The sequence below is a fragment of the Corythoichthys intestinalis genome, chromosome 5 (assembly GCF_030265065.1).
Source record: "Corythoichthys intestinalis isolate RoL2023-P3 chromosome 5, ASM3026506v1, whole genome shotgun sequence".
Taxonomy (NCBI): Eukaryota; Metazoa; Chordata; class Actinopteri; order Syngnathiformes; family Syngnathidae; genus Corythoichthys; species Corythoichthys intestinalis.
The window spans coordinates 33,688,983-33,714,502 of NC_080399.1; the positions used below are offsets into that span (position 1 = coordinate 33,688,983).

Genomic DNA, 25,520 nt, shown 5'->3' on the forward strand with positions numbered 1-25,520 from the left:
TATTAGCTGAAAAATAAGAACAAGAACAACACGTTGCTAAATGTAGTCACAAGCCATCAGGCTACTTTAAACTGTACACATACTGTACACGTCATAGATATTTCCATAAACAGCATATTGCTCAACACAAGAATTGTGTCTAAAACTGCACAGAAATGTCTCTTTTGTAAAATCAGAGCGACAAAAGCATTTACAGACTTTCGTATAAAAGATAACTTCGGAAAAAATTATGTCCTAAACATGCAACATTTGGCTAGAGGTGAAAAGTCGTTTTTTTGTTTTTGACCACCAGTGTTGTTCTTGTAACAGTGCTAAACATACAGATCAAAGAACAGCTTCCATAGATAAGACGCTAATTAAAACATTCTTGGAGAACTGTTCATTCACAGAATGGTCCAACTCCTGAAACACACGCACGCACACAAATAACTGAGTTGCAAACATCCAGTAAAGGTAATAAATACAGCCTCCAAAACATGTACAAAACATCAGCAAGTTACAATGCATTTGTCTGTTTGAAGCACTTTTAGGCACAAAGTTAGAAGTGTGTTGGAGAAATGATTGTTCAAGTGCCAATGGAAGGACGAGCAGTGAATGAGCATATTTTAAGTGCCACTGGCGGTGATGGACAATGTTGACGAATGAGTTTGATACTGATTCCGATAATGCCTTGTTGGTGTGAAGGTTTTGGGAAAACAATGCGGTGAATGGGAAAGACAACACCTAAAATAAATGACCGTGTTAAAAATGATTGCACAAAGCCATTGAGTACGTAAATTGTGAATTTTCTTGGACCTGATAATGGAGAAACTAATGTCTAAAAACAAACAAAACAAAAAATGACAACGCTTATAAGCGCAGCCATTTTTATGCCGTCGGTTATACCCACGCACATTAATACTGATAGATTCAAACACAGTTTCATGGGACAAAAGGTATTACTGATTTCACACAGAAGGGCTGATAATTTGGGATTAGGCATGTGTCGGACCGGTTTCAAGGTTTACCGTGGTATGAAAACGTCAAGGTTTCAAAACCACTTACATTTTCCGTCATACTGTAGTACGGCATTAGGTATTTTTTATGTCCCAAAAATGCAGCGACAAACGGCTTGGAGCGACAGCACTCACCCCTCCCCCTCCAGTTGTTGCTCTGTCCTGTGCGTCGATGACACGGCTGTCACTCTCAAAACTACACCTGAGCTTTTTCAAAAATGTCTCGTCTAGTATGGGAGTATTTGGGCTACCGAAAAGAAACAGACGGCTGCAACTTAGAGGAGGGAAGACAGCCGATGTGCAGGCAACACCTCCAACCTGATTTCACATTTACGTGACCATCATCCGTCACTTTACACAAAATTTACGGTAAGTAAATGATGTCATGAACGTTTCCCACCAGCTCGAGAGTTCACTCCAGCATGTTTCAGACTGTGAGAGAAATATATAGAAAATGAGTAAGCCTCAAAAAATGTTGAGGTGGAGCTTTAAAGTCAGCTTTAAAGCGCCTGGAATATATATATATATATTGAATTTTCTTCAAAAGTGTTTTTACTTTTTTATGGAAAATAAATACCGTCATTTCTGGACTATAAGGCGCACCTGACTACAAGCTGCCACACACCAAATTTGACACGAAAACAGCATTTGTTCATAGATAAGCCGCAGCTGTCCTCACTGTATTATAGGATATTTACACCAAAATATATTAACCGGTAACACCAAATGAGCCACCATGAAGCTTTGAACCAATTGGATGCAAAGCTTCTTTGCTTCAAGAAGCTTCATTTGGCCATCACTGCTCCCTTGGGGGAGACAGTCAACCTCTGCTGCCACCTGCTGTCAACACTGTTGTAGCGCTACAAATATTAAATAACAATCAAAATTCATGTTCTGTGCTAATTATTTCTTCATTTACTCTTCCAGTTGTTTCATAAATTGCTAGCTCTGGTATTTGGTAAAACTTTATTTGACAGTGGCACCATAAAACTGTCATAAAACCATCATAATTATGACATGACACTGCCATAAGCATTAATGACATCATGACAGATGTCATTTTGTGTCATCCGGTAAATTATCTCACTTTTGAATAGATGCAAAAGATCCGAGCTGGACATATATGTAGTGTTGGTGACGTAATTCGCCAGATGATACTTAATGACATCTGTCATAAGCATTTATTAACGGCCATGATAATGTCATAATCATGTCGTAGTTATGGCGGTCTTATGGCAGTCTTATGACACCGTTGTCAAAGTGTTACCTATTAACCCAAATAAATAAGCAAATAAGCCGCACTGGACTATAAGCCGCAGGATTCAAAATGAGGGAAAAAAGTAGCGGCTTATAGTCCGAAAATTACGGTATTTTTGTTCTAATGTTTAGCAACTTGAGCTGTGGCTGTGGGTTTAGTCTATAAATTCTATTTTAATTTAAAATATTTCAGTTACTATTCTAAAATTATAATGTATGTAATGTACGTAATATGTTGTGAAAAATAGAAAATATCTTGTTCAATGGAAAAAAATTAACCCATGTGTGTCAAAACAACAAATTTTAGAGCTATAATTGAAATACCGTGATACCACGGTATTTTTGCTTAAGGTTATCATACCGTCAAAATCTCATACCGGCACATGTCTATTTGGGATACTCACATTTAGTTGCCAAAGCAGTATCGGCATTGATAAAACGTTTGCCCCCATGTTGGGTGGCTACATTCTAGAAATACTACGTTTTTGTTTGTTTTTGTCAACTATCAGACATTAGTAAAATTAAATTCTGTGTCTTTTCAATTTATACTTTGGCCAACTGTCCTTCATATGAATGTCATTTATGCTTGGCTTTAAAGTTCTCTCCGCTAGCATGCACATTATAAACATGTTGTCTTTCCCTTTAAATTAGCTTTGTATTGAATTTCCTTTAAAGTGTGCACTGTATATACTTCCAAACACACTTTAGCTATCCTTCAACACGGTTTCACCAACCAAACGTTATTACAAAAACATACGGTCTTGTTTTGGAAGCCTATAGTCCACATAACTGGGTGATGTTGAAAATTTGGAGCTTCAGAGATGGCCTATCGGGTTGACAGGGTCGGTCAGACTGGGATGAAACGCGACATGCATAGACTGCGGGTCCGTCATGACGGCAGACACTTTCTCTTCTTCTCTTCTCCGCAGACAAGCTGTTTTCGGGTTGAGGTTCCTTTCTGAGAAAGGACCGGCACTTTAGTTGATTCCGAAACTCGACCGTTGTCCCAGTGTGGCGCTCACCTCTGACTTGTTGCTCCAGGCTGAGGATGACGGCCACGGCCTGGTGCAGCACCAGCAACTTGGTCTGCGGTTTCTCGCTTTTCAGGTGCAGCTGACACATGTGGCCCAGCTCTTTGAAGGCCTCGTTGATGTCGCGCACACGTAGACGCTCCCGCGCGTTATTGGCCATCCTCCTCTCGCGCTCACGCTCCGCCTTCTGCTCCGGACTCAGATCTTCGTCCTCGTGGATGCTTCGACATAAGAAGAATAAAGCAGGCCTGTCACACTCATATTTCACGCGGGCCACATTATAGTTTTAGTTTCCTTCTGAAAGCCATTGTGACAGCCAAATAGGACTGCCACGATGAATCAATTAACAAACTAATCGATTAGCTAATTAAGCAACAACTATGTTGATAATTAATGAATTATCCAGAAACTTTGTTCTCATAATTGTCCAAATCGTCTTTTATGTGCCTTTTGTTTGCAAAGATTCTCTTACTGTACTTTTCGTTTTTATTTTAATTTATTTCCATTCCAAAAAAGGGATAAAAGTTTGAAATACTGTATATTTGTATTCATTTATTTTCAATTATAATTTGTTAGGTTATTAAATTCAAAAACAAAAAAGGGAAAACAGTACATTTTCCCTTTTTCTTTTAATTTCACTAAGACAATGGAAAATAAAAAAACATTGAATTTTCTCTTTTGTTTTTTCACAAAATAGTTTATTAATTAAAAAAAAGGGGGGGGCAGTAAATATTGTTTGAGTTCTGTAGCCCTTAATCTTTAAGGACTAGTAAAATGTTATAAATACGAAACTTATGCACATGATTTATTAGGGGCCAACTAAAATGATGTGGCAGGCTGACTCTCGGGCCTTCAGTTTGACACCCGTGTGTTATAAGGACACACAACAGCTAGTGAGAAAAACGGTTGTTCAAAGTATTTAAGTATGCAAATCACAAATTTCTTAGACCTCTGATAATGGAGAAAGTCATATTCAAACGCCAAAAAAATGATATCGCTTACGTGTGCAGCCATTTTGTGATGTCAGTTATACCTGCGCGCATACATCCTGATAGATTTTTAAAAATGGCTGCATTTGGTATTGAGTATTAGTGACATCACGATGGAGGGCGGTCAATTTGGGATACTTGTATTTGATTGGCTAAAATAGTACCAGTAATGATAAAATAACTGCCCACTTCCTGTAAATATCGGCTTTTATTCCCATTTTTCTCCACTATTACACATCAGAAAAATCAAATTCTTTATTTTCAATATAAAAAAAAAAAATCCTGTGGGATGCACATGATAAAGGTGTTTGTTGTATTTCCAGGGGTGAAAGTGGGCCAGAACGGTCAGGAACGTAGTTCTGGTATAAGATTCAGGGCCAGAATGCAGTTCCGGTATAAGATTCAGGGCCAGAATGCTGTTCTGGTACACGGTGCTTTGATTCCAAAAATATGACGGCAACTGTCAAAACGCTATGTAAAAAAAAAAAAAAAAATGCTAAGCTGCCACACATGCATTTCATCTCCAAGAAGAAGACAATCTACCAACATCAGATTTACATACTCAAGTGTTAACAACAAGCATAATAAAATGCTTGTGTAGCGTAATCAGTTTCCACCGATATTTATTATTTATTTTATTCCACGGACGGCATGGAGGTTTCCCCAGCTGCTGCAGTTATCTGAGTCTGACGATGATGAGTCACGTCAATGTGCAAATGTACGCAGCAAAGCAAAACACCTGGACTCATTTATCTGTTCAATTGACTGACATACTCACATATGATCAGCAGAAATAGTTAGCTCTGATTGGTTCAAATGTGCATGTTTTCTTGAACAGCAAAAAAAAAAAAAAAAAAAAAAAAGGCAAAAAAAAGGGCAATGCAACATAAAATGGATCAAATCTTTAAGAGCAGGGAAAGAGCTGAGGAGGCTTATTTATCATATTTAGTTTTATTTGCTCTGATGGGGAGGTTCGGAACAACTTAGCTGTCAATGTGCACTTCTGACTTATATTTGTTCATTTATGTAAGGCTACTTATTTATTTCCTTATGATTTAAAAAAAAGTCAATGTTTGCGTGATCTTCAAAATATTTTCCATTTCACTCTGCATAATATCACTGCATAATATAAGTCATTTGTACTTATTTTTCTGTATGTATGTTACTTTTATCTTTATTATTTAAAAAAAGAAAGTAAAAGTAAATGTTTACATTAACTTCAATTTTAATATACATCCTATGTTCTTAAGTAGTTAAAATTGAGATTTGGCATTTAGTATGTGAGGAAATAAAGGAAAACAAAAATTAGGAGATGGAGGTTGGGGTTATTGCTGTTTTTGTTAACTTTTATTTTGCAAATCATTGAAAAAAATACCATTTTGAATGAAAATCAGTTTTTGTATGTGTTATAGAAATAACTGTGCCAAAACAGCTTTCTTTGCATTTTAGTAGTTTTAGCAGGTTTGACCCCTCTCCCCCCCTAAAAATAAAATAAATAAATAGATAAACAAAATTTCTGGCTCTGTGGCGACCTTCACGTCGGGGAGTTCCGGCAAGAAATTTTAGCCACTTTCACCCCTGTGTATTTCCCCTTACAGTATAAAAAAGGCAAGGGAGGAAGCCAGCAGTGGAATTTTATGTCTCATTTACTGCCCTCTACTGGCTCCCAAAATATATATATTACAGCCTGGAGTTCTACCTGTCTCTGTTGCTGTTGTCTCCGTGCATCTTGAATTCGTTCTCCTCATCTGATTTCTGACTGTCGGAGCTGTTACCCGTGTGCATCATGTCTTCCCTCTCGCTGCTTTCAGTCTTGAGTTCCGTATTCTCCGAAATTCCCAAACTCCCTGCTAGGAGAAAGGAAATGTGAATCACCATCATCGCTCCGATAACCGAAAACCAGTTCTGCTCAAAATCTGTGAAGGGATCACCTCTGCATTCTCCCGGAACGGGCTCCGGTGCGATGCCTTGTCTGGAAGAGTACGGGTGCCCGTTTTGTGTGCGGCCCTGGAAGCCTGAGTGGTTGTTATTCATGGTGACAGCCTCAACCTTTGCGGCACACAAAGAAGTGGATGAGATAAGACCCATATTTACAGTATGTCCTCACAATGAGAAGCCTTTCGATAATAACATTGAGCAGCAATTTGTTTAAGATTTGACACCATTTTATAAATAATTTTTGTGGAATCCAAAATTGGTCTTCATTTTTCTCCATCATGTCAGGTTTTTTTTCTCCAAAATTGACCTATTTACTGTTGTTGCCTCATGCACACAACTAGGAGTGGGAACCTCTTGGTACTTCAAGATACGATTCGATTTGCGATACAAAGCTCACGATAACGATGACCTGACAATATGGCGATACAACGATTATCGATACATTGGTCAGGAAATCATTCTAGGATATTCTACAAACAACTAATAAACAGAAAAAACAAGCTTCTGCAGTGAATTGGAATGAGTTTATCACTTGTAGACGTCCAATCCTTTTGAACTGGGAGGGTGGCTGCGAATGAACATTCTGAATGTCTATGGCCGGTAGTGGCAGCCAATGCCAGGCAATGAGGTAATTTTGGGCAATTTAAGGTCATTTTCCTGTTGATTTTCAGTTACTTCCTGGGGTATTTTATGGGTCTCTTCCTGTTCAGTTTGAGTTACAGAACAGGAAGTGACCTGGGAATCACCCAAAAGAATAGGCAGTGACTCAAACTCAACCGAAAATGACCTATAAATGACCTAAAATGAACAGCAAGTGACCTTTAAATGCCCTGAAAATCGGACATAATGACTGTGAATGCTTTGGTTTCGAATGAACGAACGCTCCCAGTCTAAATAGATTGGGCGTCGAGCACCGTCAATGCAGCCCTAGAGTTAGCTGAGACACTATTATGGTGGAAGATTTTGGTAGAAACTTGTTGGTGCATTTTTTTTGTTTGTTTTAGACATTGACACCTTTTTAAAACGATCTTGATTCTTGGCAGGAGCATATCGATAACGTTTTGGGATACAAAGTATCACGATAGATCACCATTTCTATATTTTGTCACACCCCTACACACAACTCGCCATATGCTTTGAAAAACACAAAAATTTTAAAAAAGAAATTAAAAAAAAAATTGCAGTGATTCCTGTTTCTTTCATATTTCATTGGATGTCAATATATATATTTTTATATTTATATATGGCCGAAAACACAGACAAGGCTGAAAAAGCAGTTTGTGCCCTTGCACCCCTCTTTAAAATAAACTGCTGTATTTTAAGCCAAAAGAACTGTTGTGTTTGATAGAACAATATGCCTATATGCTGCCATAGCAGATTCAGGGTTTATTAAGCCCCCGAACTATCTTTAATTTGTTCGTTTTACCCTGGAGACCCCCGTTTACAGATGTCGTGCAAACGCTTTTGTTTCAACCCAGCCATAAAAAGAAGATAATTATATTTATTATTCGAAATGTCTGTCATTTTTAGCTAAGAATCATTAATTGATGTCTAATATGTAGTTTAAAAAAATATATATTTTTAAAAATTATTCACTCGCATATTTTAAACTTTTAAACAAATTACGTCACAATGAAAAGAAATTGTGTCTATAAATAAGTCACGGATAGCTACCTCATAACTATCATTTAATTGTATTTTTTTGTTACTGTCACATTTTCCCCAATATGTTAGATGATACATAATCGATTCAAACAAAGAAAGTTTGAAAAAAAATGTTTAAAAGGGTAAATATATGAAAAAGAAAATCTTGACCACTCCTTGATGTCTGCGATTTCTGCATCCCGACCCTTGTTATATTACCATGTTTCACTAATGAAATCCCCCAAAAATCCGGCTGTGGCCATTCACAGCTTTTTATGACACTCGGTGATACATGCTACATGGAGTTTTTGGATCGAAACAAGGTAAGTATGCGATAATATCTCGTTAAAATCATGGCGTCTTTAATTATGCTCTTTCATGCTCTCACCTCCGGTTAGTGTTTCGCAGTTATTTTTTTTTTTTTAAATGCCCTCCAGTTCAAAATTTTTCTTCCCCTAGAAAATTGAGATTTTAAGCTTTCCAAAGATGTACCACACGTGCATATCGGACAATTTTGAAATTTGGCCAAATTGGGGTTCTCAGAGTGGAACTTCAAGTTACCTGAGTGTTTTCCGCCATATAGATATATATATAAACTAGGGCTGTCAAAATTATCGCGTTAACGGGCGTTCAATTTTTTTTTTTTTAATTAATCACGTTAAAATATTTGACGCACTTAACGCACTCCCCCTGCTCAGACAGATTTAAATGACAGTACAGTGAACTGCTTGTTAATTGTGTTTTATGGAGTTTTGCCGCCCTCTGCTGGCGCTTGGGTGCGACTGATTTTATAGGCCACAGCATTGTGTAAGTAATTATTGACATCAACAATGGCGGGCTACTAGTTTATTTTTTGATTGAAAATTTTACACATTTTATTAAAACGAAAACATTAAGAGGGGTTTTAATATAAAATTTCTATAACTTGTACTAACATTTTTCTTTTAAGAACTACAAGTATTTCTATCCTTGGATCGCTTTAACAGAATGTTAATAATGTTAATGCCATCTTGTTGATTTATTGTTATAATAAACAAATAGTCCTTATGCACTGTATTTTGAATGTATATATCCATCTTGTGTCTTATCTTTCCTTTCCAACAATAATTTACAGAAAAATATGGCATATTTTATAGATGGTTTGAATTGCGATTAATTACGATTAATTAATTTTTAAGCTGTAATTAATTCGATTAAAAATTTTAATCGTTTGACAGCCCTAATATAAACGCCATATATATATATATATATATATATATAAGTTATATACAGGGGTGCACATAAGTGGTCCGCATGCGCGCATGCGTACTGGACGTAGACAAACGCGCTGGCCCTCAACGACTTACATACGTTTTTGTGTACCGATGGCTGCGGCGGACACGAGAAAATAACTTCTCGAAATGTCGAAGAGGCAGGCCACACTGAGTAATTACTTCCGTGTTCCCCCACCCCCGTCAAAAGACAGACAGACGACAGAGACGTCACCGGAGCTACCGAAAAAAAGGACTTTTGCTGAAAAGTGGCTACAGGTGGTACCGTGGCTAGAAGCAAATGAGGCTCGCACGGAAATGCGGTACAAAATGTGCCGTTAGAATCCCAATGTCGCCGATAAGAGCAGCGCATTTTATGTAGGGTCAAAGAATTTCAGCCATCCAAACTTTGAAAAGCACGAAAAAAACAGCGCATGTGGCAATTAAGCAAACTATCGATGTCAAACAGGACCCCACTCGCCATATGGACAAGTGGCGGAATAAAGGTAATGAACAGCGACATGCACTGACAAACGTGTTTTTGCTCGCATTTTACAAAGCTAAACATGCACGTTCAATGAGGTCTTATGAGGAGGACATCCCACTTTTAAAAAGGCTTGGAGTTAATGTGGGAGCCGCATAATGCCCTTTATTTTGAATTGGTGCTTTTTATTTCTTTACATTTCACTTCAAAGTAATGGCAATTTTGTTGTGCCAGTTGATGTTAATCAAGCATTAATTGTTAATATAATTAATTAAAGTTAATTGGCTCTAAGTAAAGCTTGTCATAAATTTATCGCATCAGGCGGGTCGGCTCTCAAGCTCAATGAGGACCAAGTCACATCTCCAGGTCCTCCTCTGAGAACCTGGGCAAAAAAATGATGTGCACCCCTGTATATATATATATATATACATATATATATATATATATATATATACATATATATATATACATATATATATACATATATATATATATATATATATATATTACAACAAGCACATACGTTAACTCATGGCACTCGGAACATTTTAAGTCGTGAGACTGTGAGGGCTAGCAGTGAATGATCGCAGCCAGCCCTCCTAGTCAGAATGGATTGGACGTTTATCACCGACAATGGCAGCTAAAGAGTTAAGTAAACCGGCATCCTAAAGCTAAAAAACTTAATGTGATGGAGAAAAGCCGAGCTCAGTTTTATATTTCGAACCTAAAAAGTAGTTAAAACCAGCTGTCAGACTGAAAACAAAAAAAAAAATTGTGGTGAACAGTCCAATCGTATGTGGCGTGATAGCGTAGCGCTTTCAAATTTTGGAATGGACAACCAATATCTGCTCCTTTGGATCCCTAGTAGATCACTTAGATCTTAATCCTCCCTCTTAAACATTTTCTATTACAGCAGGAATGATTCACTATTAATCGACACATCCAAAGTATGAAAATGTAATAGCACTCTCCCTCGAGGGATTAGTATATGCTTCCCAAATCCTCCCCCTCAGCTGTAAGGAAAAAACACGCCATATCTGAGGTAAACCCTGTCGGACCGCACGTTTAGTACACTTCCTATGCAAGGCTGACGTGTCGCAGCCCTGGCCCATTGTATTCTGTTTCCTATTTTTCTGATAGCAACGTAGTGGAAAAGTCCAAAAAGTATACAGTGCACCCTAACGTCAAATGACACGGGTATACATGATGCTTAAAAGCTTTAAAGTCGAACCATAGTTGGGGTGTGGGAGGTAAGGACGCCAGCGGGTGTGGGTCTGTTGTGGTGGTGGTTCTGGTTCAGCAGGCCGTGTATGTCAGCGGGCAGGGCAGGCATGGGACCGACAGCGTGGTTCCTTAAAACATGGATCACGTCATCCAATCTGTCCAGTCGGTCCTCTACCTGAGACTGAAAGGGAGAACCACATCTGGTTGAATTAATATATCAGTGTAGCGAATCTAGCGATTTACACACAATGGTTTTATAATTAAGAACATTTTGACAGTTAATGAGAATGATGTATTATCTTAATAAAACCTAAAGCAAAATAATAGACATACAGATGTAATAACAACACTGACAGCTTGTATGAAAAAGAAATTGCAGTTTTAGCTCAGTAAAATCATTGACGAGCATTCTACATTGTGTCAGTCAAAAATATAGCAGAATGATAAAAAGCTCATAATTTAGTACTTTAGTTTTGGGATTACCGTATAAATCATTGGCAGGGAATTTAATTTCATTTGTGGCCAAGAACAAACATTACACATTATAATAATAACAATACAATGAGAACAATAGGCTAAACAGGTGTCTGTTAACATATTACCGTAACTCTGGTGGAGATAACAACAGCCTAAACAACGCAACTTACAGTGGGGCAAATAAGTATTTAGTCAACCACTAATTGTGCAAGTTCTCCCACTTGAAAATATTAGAGAGGCCTGTAATTGTCAACATGGGTAAACTTCAACCATGAGAGACAGAATGTGGAAAAAAAAAAAACAGAAAATCACATTGTTTGATTTTTAAAGAATTTATTTGCAAATCATCGTGGAAAATATGTATTTGGTCAATACCAAAAGTTACTCTCAATACTTTGTTATGTACCCTTTGTTGGCAATAACGGAGGCCAAACGTTTTCTGTAACTCTTCACAAGCTTTTCACACACTGTTGCTGGTATTTTTATGCCCATTCCTCCATGCAGATCAGTGATGTTTTGGGGATGACGATGGGCAACACGGACTTTCAACTCCCTCCAAACATTTTCTATGGGGTTGAGATCTGGAGACTGGCAAGGCCACTCCAGGACCTTGAAATGCTTCTTACGAAACCACTCCTTTGTTGCCCTGGCTGTGTGTTTGGGATCATTGTCATGCTATAGACCCTACCCACGTGACGTCACAACTCCGCTCTCCTGAATGGTACCGCCCAATTGTCCGTCAAAACATAGTGTTAACCTGTTACGGCTACGTACATTCCTCCTATTTACGGCGTGTTTTTCTGCTCCTTAACATTAATAATCAAAATGGTGAAGGTGTGTGTGGCTGTTGGTTGCACTAACAGAGAAGATGGAAGGAGAGACTTGAAGTTTTACCGTATTCCGAGGGATCCAAAGAGGAGAGCGAAATGGACGGCTGCAATTCGACGTGAAAACTGGGCACCAAAAAATCACCACAGACTATGTAGTAGTCATTTTATATCCGGTAAAATGCATTTAAGATATACTTAGAGGGTTTTGGGCTGACAAATAACCACAATTAAGATCATTGCTAGGCTAATCGCCGACAACATACACGTATGTATGTAGTGAGAGTGCTATCGCTAAACCATATAAACATTAAAAGCCTTAACTCCATTGACAAACGACATGAAATACATTAGACTTGATAGTGGATGTTAGCAATAACAAAAGATTTTGAATTGAAAATTTCGTAACTCACCTTTCCAAGCACAAGATAGATTCCTGCCGAATTTTCGTGGACGAGGACCTGTTTCACCCAACCAGCAACGAAGTATTTATAAGCCTCCAAGCTCTTGAAGTTTTTCAAATTTTCGTGAGAATAGGCTGATTTTGTGTGGACAAGATAATATCAGCGTAGCAGATGTCAGGCAGAAAGGGCGAAGACAGTGGGTCGAAAAACATCGATTTGGGCATCAAATGTGGATCTGGCGACTGTATAGAACGAAGCTTTTCCACATAACGCCTTTTATGCAACACATCCAGTGGGTTTACGGCATCAGAACGCACCGGGTCTTCCATGAAATGCATTTTAAATTCCTCGATCAATTGAAACCAATGCTAATACAGAGACAAAATGACGGACAAGTGGGCGGAACCATACAGCGAGCACGTGGTTTTGTGACGTCGGTGGGTAGGGTCTATAAGACCCAGCCACGTCTCATCTTCAAAGCCCTTGCTGATGGAAGGAGATTTTCACTCAAAATCTCTCGATACATGGCCCCATTAATTCTTTCCTTTACACAGATCAGTCATCCTGATCCCTTTGCAGAAAAACAGCCCCAAAGCATGATGTTTCCACCCCGTTGCTTCACAGTGGGTATGGTGTTCTCCGGATGCAATTCAGTATTCTTTCTCCTCCAAACACGAGAACCTGTGTTTCTACCAAAAAGTTCTATTTTGGTTTCATCTGACCATAACACATTCTCCCAGTCCTCTTCTGGATCATCCAAATGCTCTCTAGAGAGCCGCAGACGGGCCTAGACGTGTAATTTCTTCAGCAGGGGGACACGTCTGGCAGTGCAGGATTTGAGTCCCTGGCGGCGCATTGTGTTACTGATAGTAGCCTTTGTTACTGTGGTCCCAGCTCTCTGTAGGTCATTCTCTCGGTGCCTCTTGTGGTTCTGGGATTTTTGCTCACCGTTCTTGTTATCATTTTGACGCCACGGGGTGAGATCTTGCATGGAGCCCCAGATCGAGGGAGATTAACAGTGGTCTTGTATGTCTTCCATTTCTAATAATTGCTCCCACAGTTGATTTCTTTACACCAAGCGTTTTACCAATTGCAGATTCAGTCTTCCCAGCCTGGTGCAGGTCTACAATTTTGTCTCTGGTGTCCTTCGATAGCTCTTTGGTCTTGGCCATAGTGGAGTTTGGAGTGTGACTGACTGAAGTTGTGGACAGGTGTCTTTTATACCGATAATGAGTTAAAACAGGTGCCAGTAATACAGGTAACGAGTGGAGCCTTGTTAGACCTCGTTAAAAGAAGTTAGACCTCTTTGACAGCCACAAATGTTGCTTGTTTGTAGGTGACCAAATACTTATTTTCCACTCTAATTTGAAAATAAATTCTTTAAAAATCAAACAATGTGGTTTTCTGTTTTTTTTTTCCACATTCTGTCTCTCATGGTTGAGATTTACCCATGTTGACAATTACAGGCCTCTGTAATATTTTCAAGTGGGAGAACTTGCACAATTAGTGGTTGACTAAATACTTATTTGCCCCACTGTGTATATATATATGGGTGTATGTGCTTGTGCGTGATAAACACAGTATACAGTATATACATATATTTATAATATTCCTTCTGGTGACATTGAATCACTCAATCACTATCAGGTCTTACCATGGATATAAGTGAGGATTCATAATGTGGCGACACAGGTGTCTGCACCGAGCTGCGGTTCCACATATTGGTTCCTGTACCGAACAAAGCAAAGAGAAATTCAAATACACATCCGAGCAAAAAATGGCCTGCAAAACCAGCACTGTCCCACCAGGAGTTGCCAATTGTAGCTGCTCGCCAGTTTACCTGCGGATTCGCTGGCATTGGCCAGAGGAGACGGGGATCTCACAGGCGTGGACGAGCTGGAAGGGAAGCTGCTGCTGGTGTGATCAGGGGAATAAATCTGGCAGCAGACATGGAGAGAGAGGAAGAGCAGGGCATGGATCATTTTAAAAGCGCTTGTCATTTCTGCAGCTGCTAACGTTAGAGCGGGCTCATAACCCAAACTAACTCATCAATTGTCCTCATATGACTAGTCAGCAGCTAATAAAAAGTCTAAGAGTAGTAGCCCTTTGCTGATATTGCGCTCGGCTGCTCCTGCCAGGAAAGACCTACCGTTTCCTGTTCGTACCGCACTCCTGGGACCCTCACATTAAATTTACGGTCTTGTTTGGAATGTTTGATTGTAACAAAGAACTAATGAATTGATGCAATGGGACTGGATGATGCATACTTACAGAAGCCAGAGCTTTGCCCAACGTATCGCCGGTCTGCGACCCTCCAGACAGGGTTGTGCGGCTCCCTGAGGCTAACACACAGTACAATGTGTTCAAATGATGGGTAATTGCATTACAATCTAGTCTTGAATTTGACGTTTTGAATTCTACGGCTGCAAAAGTTGCTCTAAAAATGAACTGTTTTTACAATGACCACACGGTCACTTTGACATATTACAACTTATATCACTGAAACTAAGGAACGCATTAACAACCTTCCTACTGTTGTGTCGGTTTTAATATCATTACATAAATCAACATTGACTACCATTGACGGTGAATGACATCCAATGTATTTGGACTGAGATGGGATGGCAGCGATCATTCGATTGGATTGGATGTCTATCGCCGTCAATGGTGGTAAATTAGCGTAAAGTGCCCTAGCATGAAAACTAGCCTGCCTCACCTGTAGAACTGTCTGCCGGGTTAATCGATGGCTGGTGTGATGATGCATTGTTGCGGTGAAAAGTGGACATGGGAGGGAGAGCCCTGTTCAAGTCTGTTGCCATCACAGTGTGTGCAGAATAGTCCTAAATGTGAAGAAAAACACCCCTTTGAATATAAAAGACGATTTGTGACATCCCAGTTGTAAATCTCACCAGGTTGCAGTGCGTCGGCGGCAGACCGCCGTAGTTCCCCGCCTGTGTTTGGTGGCCACCGCACGCTCCCAGCGCACCTTCATAGCTGTGCTGGTTCAGCCCATTTACTGCGCTCCAGATGTCGGGCAAATTGCCGGTGCCCTCTAAAATGGATGACAGTATGTTCCATGTAGCACAGGAGCGGCATCTCAAGCAGACATGAAATTCGAGAGCAGACTGCTTGGGTGTCACTTTCATTAAACATTATTTATCACTTGCACACTCTTAGTTAACTTTAGACTGCAGACACCGAATGACAGCTATTAAAAATATTCCAAATTTGATTGTATTCACTTAAAATATACATACACACATGCACTGCTCAAAAAAAAAAAAGGAACACTAGCGTAACAGATTGTAGATATAAATGAATGAAACATTTTTATTAGAAACTTTGTTCGTTCCATTGTTCAATGTGCTGACAACAAAATCACACAAAAAATATCAATGAAAATCTTATCAACCCATGGAGGTCTGGATTTGGAGTTATACTCAAAATAAAAGTGCAAAAACACACTACAGGCTGATTCAACTTTCATGTAAACAAGTCAAAATGAGGCACTGTAGTGTATGTGATCTCCACGTGCCTGGATGACCTCCCTGCGACACCTGGGCATGCTCCTAATGAGACGATGGAGGGTGTCCTAGGGAATTTCCACCCAGATCTGGACCAGGGCATTACTGAGCTCCGTCTGAGGGGCAACCTGGCTTTGCCAGATGGACCTAAACACAATGCCCCATAGGTGTTCTACTGGATTTAGGTCAGGTGAACGTGGGGGCCAGTCAATGTTATAAATTCCTTCTTCCTTCGGGAACTGTTGCATACTACAGCCAAATGAAGTTGGGCAGTCAGGGTGCCATCATCTAACCTGTAGAGGTCTGTGTGTCCTTCCAGGGATATGCCTCCCCTGACCATCACTGACCCACCGCCACACCGGTCATCCTGAATGATGTTGTAGGCAGCATAATGTTTTCCATGGCATCTCCGGACCCTTTCACGTCTGTCGCATGTGCTCAGGTTGAACCTGCTTTCATCGGTGAAGAGCACAGAGTCAATGGCATAGTTGCAAATTCTGGTGGTCTATGGCAAATCCTTATCAAGCTCTACGGTGATTGGCAGTGATCAAGCTCTACGGTGATTGGCAGTGAGCACAGGGCTCACTAAAGGATGTGAGGCCCTAAGACCATCCTCATGGAGCCCGTTTCTGATTGTTTGGTAAAAAAGATTCCCACCAGTTGCCTGTTGGAGGTCATTTTGTAGGGATCTGGCAGTGTTCATCCTGTTCCTCCTTGAAAAAAGGAGTGGATACCGATTCTGCTGAGGGTTTAAGGATCTTCTACGGCCCTGTCCATCTCTCCTGGAGTAACTACCCGTCTCCTGGAATCTCCTACGGGCCGGGGGTTGCTCTTCAGACTGTCCAGGAGCTCTGCTCTGGTCCAGATCTGGGAGGAGATCCCTCAAGAGAACATCCGCCACCTCATCAGGAGCATGGCCATGCGTTGTACGGAGGTCATACAGATATACGCAGAGCCCACACACACTGCTGAGCCTCATTTTGGCTTGTTTAAAGGACATTACATAAAACTTGGATCAGCTTGTAGTGTGTTATTCCACTTTCATTTTGAGTATAAATCAAAATCCGGACCTCCATGGGTTGATACATTTGATTCTCATGGATAATTTTTGTCTTACTTTGTTGTCAGCACGTTCAACTATGGAAAGAACAAAGTATTTAATAAAAATATTTCATTAATTCAGATCTACGTGTTACGTTAGTGTTCCCTTTATTTTATTGAGCAGAATATATGTATAGTTTCATGTGAATGTTTAGTCTACCAACCAAGATTGTGAGTGAGTTTTAACTGGAATTACATAGGAGAGGACAGGGTTAGTTGCCACACAGGGTTGCTGTCACGCTTGCTTTAACTTGATCACTAGAAGGCGGTGTTGTGCAAAATCAGTATTGAAATACCGTATTGGCCCGAATATAAGACGGCCCTGATTATAAGACAACCCCCTCTTTTTCAAGACTCAAGTTTGAAAAAAAGACTTTTTGAACACCAAATTAATTTTTATACAGAAAATAATTACAGTACATTCGAAACAAATGATTATAACAATAGATTTGAGAGAAAAAGCATGTTATTTTGCCTCATTCAAATCTTAATATTTGAACATTTAAATATGTATACTAAAGTGCAATCACATTCGTAAATGAATAGCTTCGGGTTTTTGAAATGTAAATAAACCAATCTATTGTGATAAAACAACAAAATTGCAATAACTGCATTAACCATGAAAGTGAAGTCTAACTGTAACTGTAGTCTTGAAACAAATCTGAATAAGGAAAAACATTGCAATAAGAAATTGCAAACTGGTTAAACGAGAGAAGCTGAGATCTGTCATGACAGAACATCGCTTCAATGATATCTGGCGCCATCTAGCGTCGTGAATGGGGAGAGTAGCTGAGATCTGTCATGACAGAACATCTCTTCAATGGTATCTGGCGCCATGTAGCGTCGTGAATAGGTATAATGTCTAGAACGCAAATATAAGACGATCCCCTCTTTTTCACTCTTATTTCAGTGCAAAAAACAGTCTTATATTCGGGTCAATACGGTAATCCCAATTGCACTGAGAGTAAATATACATAATCTTTACCACAGTGTCACATCACTTTGAGATAAGAGTAAATTACTTTTTAGTTGAAGGTCAATTTCAAAATTCTTTACTTCACTGTTCTTTTAATGGGTTTTAACATGATAGGTTTTTAGTTATGAAAGTGCAACCATATAAAAGACAATGCCACAGTTTTGATTCACATTCTCTGGATAGCTAGTTGCTTGCTTGCTGTTAGTTTTGCTTTTAGCCAAAAACACAAGTTATGGTTGGTTGTCGAAATTTGAATGGGAGTCTTCGTTTTCAAAGAAAATCCCACTTAAATAACAGCCAACCCCACAATGGGTATAGTTGTCAGTATTAATCTTGCGTCTTTAAATTCAAATAAATTAGTTTTTAAAAGAGTTGAAATATGAAAAGAATGTCAAATCCAAGCCAAGATGTCAAACAAAAATACAAATGACTATTCTAAGACATTTTTTTCAAGGAGGAGATATTCATGAAAGAGTAAAAATTGTGACAAACAAACCCTTTTTTCCCCTGCATTTTCTGATTTCAATTACTATTAATTTTTTAATTCTATTCGTGATTTAATGTGATTTTTACGTATGATTTTATTTCCTGTTTCAATTTTCTTTGTTTTAACTTTCTTTTGATGTAATGTGATTTTTACGAATCATTTTATCTCAGCTCCCTAATTGTGGTTTTAATCCAATAATTGGTCCACAAACAAATCATTGAATTATTAAAAATATAAAAAAACGTTCTGTTGTATTTTTAGCACGCCTGTCAAGACCAACATCAAAATACAGTAGTTTAATAGGTCATGAAAATAATACCATTTCAATTCACTTTAAAATTCAGACACACTCACAATTAAAATATGGGAAATTCTACTCAAATGTTAACTACATCACAACTGTTCGTACTTTGGCATACTGTAAATTCTTTGCCGGAGTACCACTGTGGTGCAAGTCCAAACTTTGACAAACACTGTTTAATGATATTGAACTGTATTTTGGGGGGGAAAGTATCAAAACCATATTATACATAAAAAGAATGACTAACAATTAGGGCTGTCAAAATTATCGCGTTAACGGGCGGTAATTAATTTTTTTAATTAATCACGTTAAAATATTTGACGCAATTAACACACATGCCCCCCTCAAACATATTAAAATGACAACACAGTGCAATGCCAACTTGTTACTTGTGTTTTTGGGAGTTTTGCTGCCCTCTGCTGGCGCTTGGGTGCGACTGATTTTTTGGGCTTAAGCACCCATGAGCATTGTGTAATTATTGACATCAACAGTGGCGGGCTACTAGTTTATTTTTTGATTGAAAATTTTACAAATTTTATTAAAACGAAAACATTAAGAGGTGTTTTAATATAAAATTTATATAACTTGTACTAACATTTATCTTTTAAAAACTACAAGTCTTTCTATCCATGGATCGCTTTAACAGAATGTTAATAATGTTAATGCCATCTTGTTGATTTATTGTTATAATAAACAAATAGAGTACTTATGTACAGTATGTTGAATGTATGTATCCATCTTGTGTCTTATCTTTCCATTCCAACAATAATTTACAGAAAAATATGTCATATTTTATAGATGGTTTGAATTGCGATTAATTACGATTAATTAATTTTTAAGCTGTAATTGACTCGATTAAAAATTTAAATCGTTTGACAGCCCTACTAACAATGCATAATTGTGGTAACATTTGAAGACATGAGAAATTCTACTGACATAACATTGTAAACTCTTCATGCGCCAGTGATTACATTTCTTAGCTATGTAAGCAACATTTAATAACTAATCAAATTAATCTATCTAATGATTCCAATTTGATAATTGATTACATTTTTCCAGACCTATTTGATTTCAATTTCAGATTTACCAATTACTTGGATTATCACAGTGTCATCATTTCTTCATCGTCCGTGAAAGAAAATAACATTTGAAAACTCCTCTTCAAATAATGATCAACATTTTTGTTACGTAGCAAAATAGTATCTTAGCCAAAACCAATTTATGCTAGAGCATTTTATGAACTGTCAATTTCAAATACTGTCGTGACAACTGTAAAACATTTGTCAGATAAATTAAAATGACTGGAGAAATACTTAAGAGCATGGGAATATGATTTTTTTTGTCTATATTATTTTGAAAGAAACTATCTGGCCAACTCAAAACAACACAATGTGCTTATCTTAGCTTTCAGTATATCTTCAGCCATTATCATTTTGCTTACCAAAAAAGGTACTGGCAAACACATTGCTGGAGGCCTTACTGGACAGATGTAAAGATGAGTTCTGGTCACTGTCGTCGTTATCGGACTGCCCATAAATCTAAAAAAAAACAAAAAAACAAATAACCCTGTGTTGAATTTTGGAAACACAGCCCTGAAACTACATGAATATGATAATCCGAAGCAACAGTATATTCAAAACAAAGACGAGAGCTGATGCACACTTGGAGCTATTGCGTTAATCCGTGAGCTGCGGATCCGTGCACCTCCTCATCCGGATTTAGGAACCATTCAGCATGAGAAATCCCTGCCCTAATCGTGATCGCTTGTGCTGGGATACAATTCCCTCCTTAATGAAATTGAGTTACAGACCTCAACGAGGAAACCGAGCAAGAACCCGTCTGACCTTGGTGGACCTTTTTTTGTTGTTGTCCGAGGAGAAATTAATTGCAATTCGTCTGAGCTTCCACTTATGTTTGTTTACTATATCGCAGTTGTATTGCCCAGGACAACACAAACGCACACCGAGAGGTCTGTGCTGCACCTGCACCTTCCTCCAGTGCTTTGATGTGGCCCAGGAAATGAAAATACAACTCCCCGCGCAGCATCAATGGGGTGTCAGTTACCCGGACGACAAGTCCTGTAGAGCAGGCTATTAAAGACTCTCCTGAGCGTGCTCGCACGCGCATATGCGCACACAGAGCCATGACCCCGGTTGGCACGAGTCCCATGGTGATTGCGGGCCAGGCCAAACAGAGGAGCCCCCGCCGACACCAGGCCCGTCTGAGCCGCCGTGGGCAGCATATGGCCGAGGATAAAGCCAATTGTCCTCCTTACCATCAGCATAGCAGGCGACCCGTTAATAATGGTCCCACCCCCGCCCCAGCACGCCTCCCCTGGCCCCCGCCGGAGAGGAGGGCCGTCACCATGGCATCCTCTTTTAGCGTGCCATTGATTTAGAATCCATCAATCATGGCATCACAAACGATAAGGCACTCGGCTTTTTTCCGACAGCAATTAAAGGACTTGAGGGGCTAAAAGATTTGTATAAAAGTGTGTTTCAGTGCTAGAAGCACGTTTTGTTAAATTCAACACTGGATTTTTTTCCTGATGGCTCTGTAAATTCACAGTCCACCACATTGTAATAACAAGGTTATTATAGTTAATTCATTGGTTGCCATTGATGGGGATAGATAAATAACAGTTGCTATGAAAATGGGCTGTTTTTACACTGACAATACAGTAACTTTGGCACATTGCCATCTACAACGCTGAAACTAAGTAAACACATCGACAACCTTCATAATGCTCCACCGGCCTTAACTCATTAATTCATTGGCTGTCAAATACATTTTGAATGGGAGGCGCTGCCAGCTACCGAATGGCCCTTCCATACCCTGGTCTTTCCTTTCCTACATCTTGGAGTCTATTGCCATCAAAGGAACTGAATAAGTTAAAATATGTGATCGTTTTATTAAAAAATGAATATGTGCTCGTTTTATTAAAAAATAAATAACATTGACTGAAGCATGGTCGTTTAATGCCAGCCCTCTCAATGGATTTAATGCCTATTGTTGTCAATTGCAGAGAATGAGTTGAATCCAACAAGAATTAATATTAATGTACTTGCTAGAAATGATTTTTTTGGGGGGCCAATTGTTAGTCATTCAGGTCATGATATAAGGATATTATAGTTAAGAAAATCCAAAGGAACAACACGAATTTAAAAACAAATGTTTTTAGTGAATGAAATAAAACAAGAATGAAGAAAAAATAGAAAGGATGAAAGAAAACTGAAATTAAACTTTATGTTTACAGAACTAAGATCAACTACTGGATAGTAATAGTGAAAATGGCTTTTGTTTTTGTCTTTGTCGATTGAATTCATACATGAGCTCAGGGTTGATTTGTTATGCATTCTGCTTTTACGTATGCAGGGAAGGCTGGGTTTTATAGTTTTACTTAATGTTAAATTTCTTTTAAATCCTGCAGCACCCAAAAAATACCCCAAACTAATACTAAAAAACTCCACTAATTTTTGACCAGAAGGCATGCGCATACACAAATATATACATGCAAATATTTTAAGCACTGTATATATTTTTTTACATATGTACATATTTTATGTACACATACTATATTATATTATGTACAATTCTGTCAAATTTAAAAATGTATCTCCAGAGTTAACACTGAAACTCTGACAGCACTTATGGAAGCTGTCAACACAACCGTTAAACTGAGGCAACTGGGCTCGTTTGCTATGCTGCTGCTTCTGCTTGTTTTCAGATTTCAAAATGACTAGACCAGGGGTCGGCAACCCAAAATATTGAAAAAAAACATAATGGACCAACAAACAAAAAAATAAATATGTCTGGAGCCGCAAAGAAATTAAGAGAAGGCAACACATGCTGTATGTATCTATATTAGCTATTTTGGCCTACTTTCAAAATGACAGGGTTAGCTGCAAATACATAATGAGCCTTTATGATTAAATGTTTATTTTCCCTGAAGTGCATCCTATAGAGCAGTGGTCCCCAACCTTTTTTGCACCACGGACCGGTGTAATGTGGGCCTTTTTCTCACGGACCGGCAATGTGTGGCAGAAAATGACAGTAAATATAAAATAACACGTCGAGGCTAAAAACGAATATTAAGTGCAAGGAAAATGTCACACGCCATACACTGAATCAACCTTTTTTTAACAGTGGCCTCTCCTAAAACCTAAAACTCGGCAAATATCCGTGGTCGCAAGCATAATTAATGAGTTCTTCTCCAATCGTGAAAGGTTTGTTAGCTTTAACAATACGGTTCGCCATGAGGTATGATGCTCTCAGTGCATTCGCTTTTGTTGCCTTGTTTGCTAGTTTTTAGCCACATAGTATGCAGAATGAACTTGGTTGTAGGCTCCTCTTCTGGCTCAGCAGGTGGTCTTTTCTCCATAAAAAAGCTGTCCGCAGCACACAGCCAACAGCAGCTAAAGTTACTGTTTACATTGACTGGTGCTGGGATGCTATAGGTGTGCAAATACCCTAGTAATTGCTACCAACCACTAGATGGCGACCTATACAAATCTTTACTCGGATTAGTCTATAGAGTAGACAGGGATGTTGATGTGTCAAGAGCCAGAGGCCAGATTGGAGTCGTTAGTAAATGATTTATTTCTCTGCGGCCCGGTGGCAAATGCCCGGTAGTTGGGGACCACTGCTCTAGAGAATATACCCCCCATCTTTTTCCATTTTCAAACATTTTTTAAAAAGCTCCAGGCAGTCACTAGGGCAGCGCTATAGTATAGGTTGCTGACCCCCGGACTAGACTAAACATGACTGGACTAAACGTCCAATCCTGAATCCTGCTAGCTTTCCCTATTCAAATGGATTGGACATCTCTCCGTGAGTTTAAAGTGCCCTTGCATGGGTCAGCAGTGGTCACAACAATGGACAGCTATTAAAAAGTTGACACTTAAGATCTTTATCCATTTATTGTGCAACTATTTTTGGTCATTATTTTTTTTATTTTTTTTAACATTAGAAATCATTCATTTCTGTATATTTTTATATTAGTATATATGAATCAATATTAATAAAAGCTAAATTACCGTATTGGCCCGAATATAGGACGGTGTTTTTTGCATTGAAATACGACTAAAAACGCGGGGGTTGTCTTATATTGGCGGTCTAGACATTATACCCATTCACGAGGTTAGATGGCAGCAGATATCAGTGAAGCGATGTTCTGTCATGACAGATCTCAGCTACTCTCAAGTTCAACCAGTTTGCATTATTTTATTGCAATGTTTTTCCTTATTCAGATTTGTTTCAAGACTACAGTTACAGTTAGACTTCACTTATTGTAATTTTGTTGTTTTATCACAATAGATTGGTTTATTTACATTTCAAAAACCAGACGCCATTCATTTGCGAATGTGATTGCACTTTAGTTTACATATATAAATGTTCAGCTTTTAAGATTTGAATGAGGCAAAATAACATGCTTTTTCTCTCAAATACAGTGGGGAGAACAAGTATTTGATACACTGCCAATGGGTTTTCCCATTGGCAAGTATTTGATACACTGCCAATGGGTTTTCCCATTGGCAGTGTATCAAATACTTGTTCTCCCCACTGTATGTTGTTATAATCATTTATTGTGAATAGATGTAGTGTAATTATTTTCTGTATAAAAATTAATTTGGTGTTCAAAAAGTCTTTTTTCAAACTTGAGTCTTAAAAAAGAGGGGGTCGTCCTATAATCAGGGCAGTCTTATATTCGGGCCAATACGGTAATCAGATCAAAATGATAAGGTGGATGATTCGCCCCTCCCAATCAAAATGGACTGGACCAGGGCCTTGGACTGGACGTCTAGCGCTGTCATTGGCAGCTAATGAGTTCAATGAGTGCCCTTGCAAGTCTTTTTTTTTTTTTTTTTTTTTTTAATTTACTACAACATTTCGCCACGGTATCACATCATCCCGTCAGATGAGAGCAAAATAAACCCGCACTTGAGGGGTTGCTCCGTGCTCCTCTAGTGGCCACATGCAACCAATTTTCTGCCTCTGTGATCCATGATGTCTGGATATGGTTAGTCTCAGCGAGATCAAAGCTCCCTTTGATAGCGGTGGAGGAAAGGAACGGTCTAAATCAAATGAATATAGCGAGCGATCTGTTTCGTGTCAAGATGCTTCGCCGCTGCCAGGCTGCAGGAGATGTGCCAGGGCGTTCGAAACACAACTTTGTCAACATGCAAACGCCACAAGTGGGACTGACATACGTATTGCGTTGTGCTCAATTCCTCACAATAGTTCAAACTCAGTCCTTTCCAGCAAAAACAGCAACAAATATTGACACTTCTAACTTTTCACAAGTTTTTCATAATGTTCTATCAACACAAAAACGACTACAGTGTGCATCAGCAGCGATATGACACACAGGACTGGACCAAGAAAATGTACTCACCGGCTTCATGTTGTAGCAGTACATAAGCGGGTTGCCGCCTGCTCCTGAGACAGGATGAGCACAATACATAACTCTGCCGGCTGCTTTTCGCAGTACAGTCCACAAGGTGTCGATTCAATTAGTCGGTCAGTCGTTGCCTCTCCTCATATGTGTCGACACACTTCGCGTACTTCCCTCCTCTGATGATCTAGCCCTGCTGCGAGTGCAGCTACACACA

The 25,520-nt window shown here is 39.0% G+C and overlaps 1 protein-coding gene across 2 annotated transcripts; it reads right to left on the bottom strand.

Annotated features, from left to right (window-relative positions):
- Positions 1-39: 39 nt before the first annotated feature.
- LOC130916323 (transcription factor 12-like) lies at positions 40-25,520 on the bottom strand. 2 transcript variants are annotated; one of them, XM_057836962.1, is made up of 12 exons: positions 25,304-25,520; positions 20,351-20,447; positions 15,430-15,572; positions 15,237-15,360; positions 14,792-14,862; positions 14,361-14,457; positions 14,175-14,248; positions 10,820-10,993; positions 6,204-6,321; positions 5,972-6,122; positions 3,275-3,504; positions 40-3,210 (listed from the first exon to the last, which is right to left on the bottom strand). In XM_057836962.1, exons 1-12 carry the CDS (start codon positions 25,370-25,372, stop codon positions 3,068-3,070), a joined length of 1,491 nt encoding a protein of 496 aa, XP_057692945.1. In that variant the 5' UTR covers positions 25,373-25,520; the 3' UTR covers positions 40-3,067. The 2 variants fall into 2 exon arrangements, with proteins under 2 accessions (XP_057692945.1, XP_057692946.1); XM_057836963.1 differs by having other exon boundaries at positions 5,972-6,119; positions 25,304-25,519.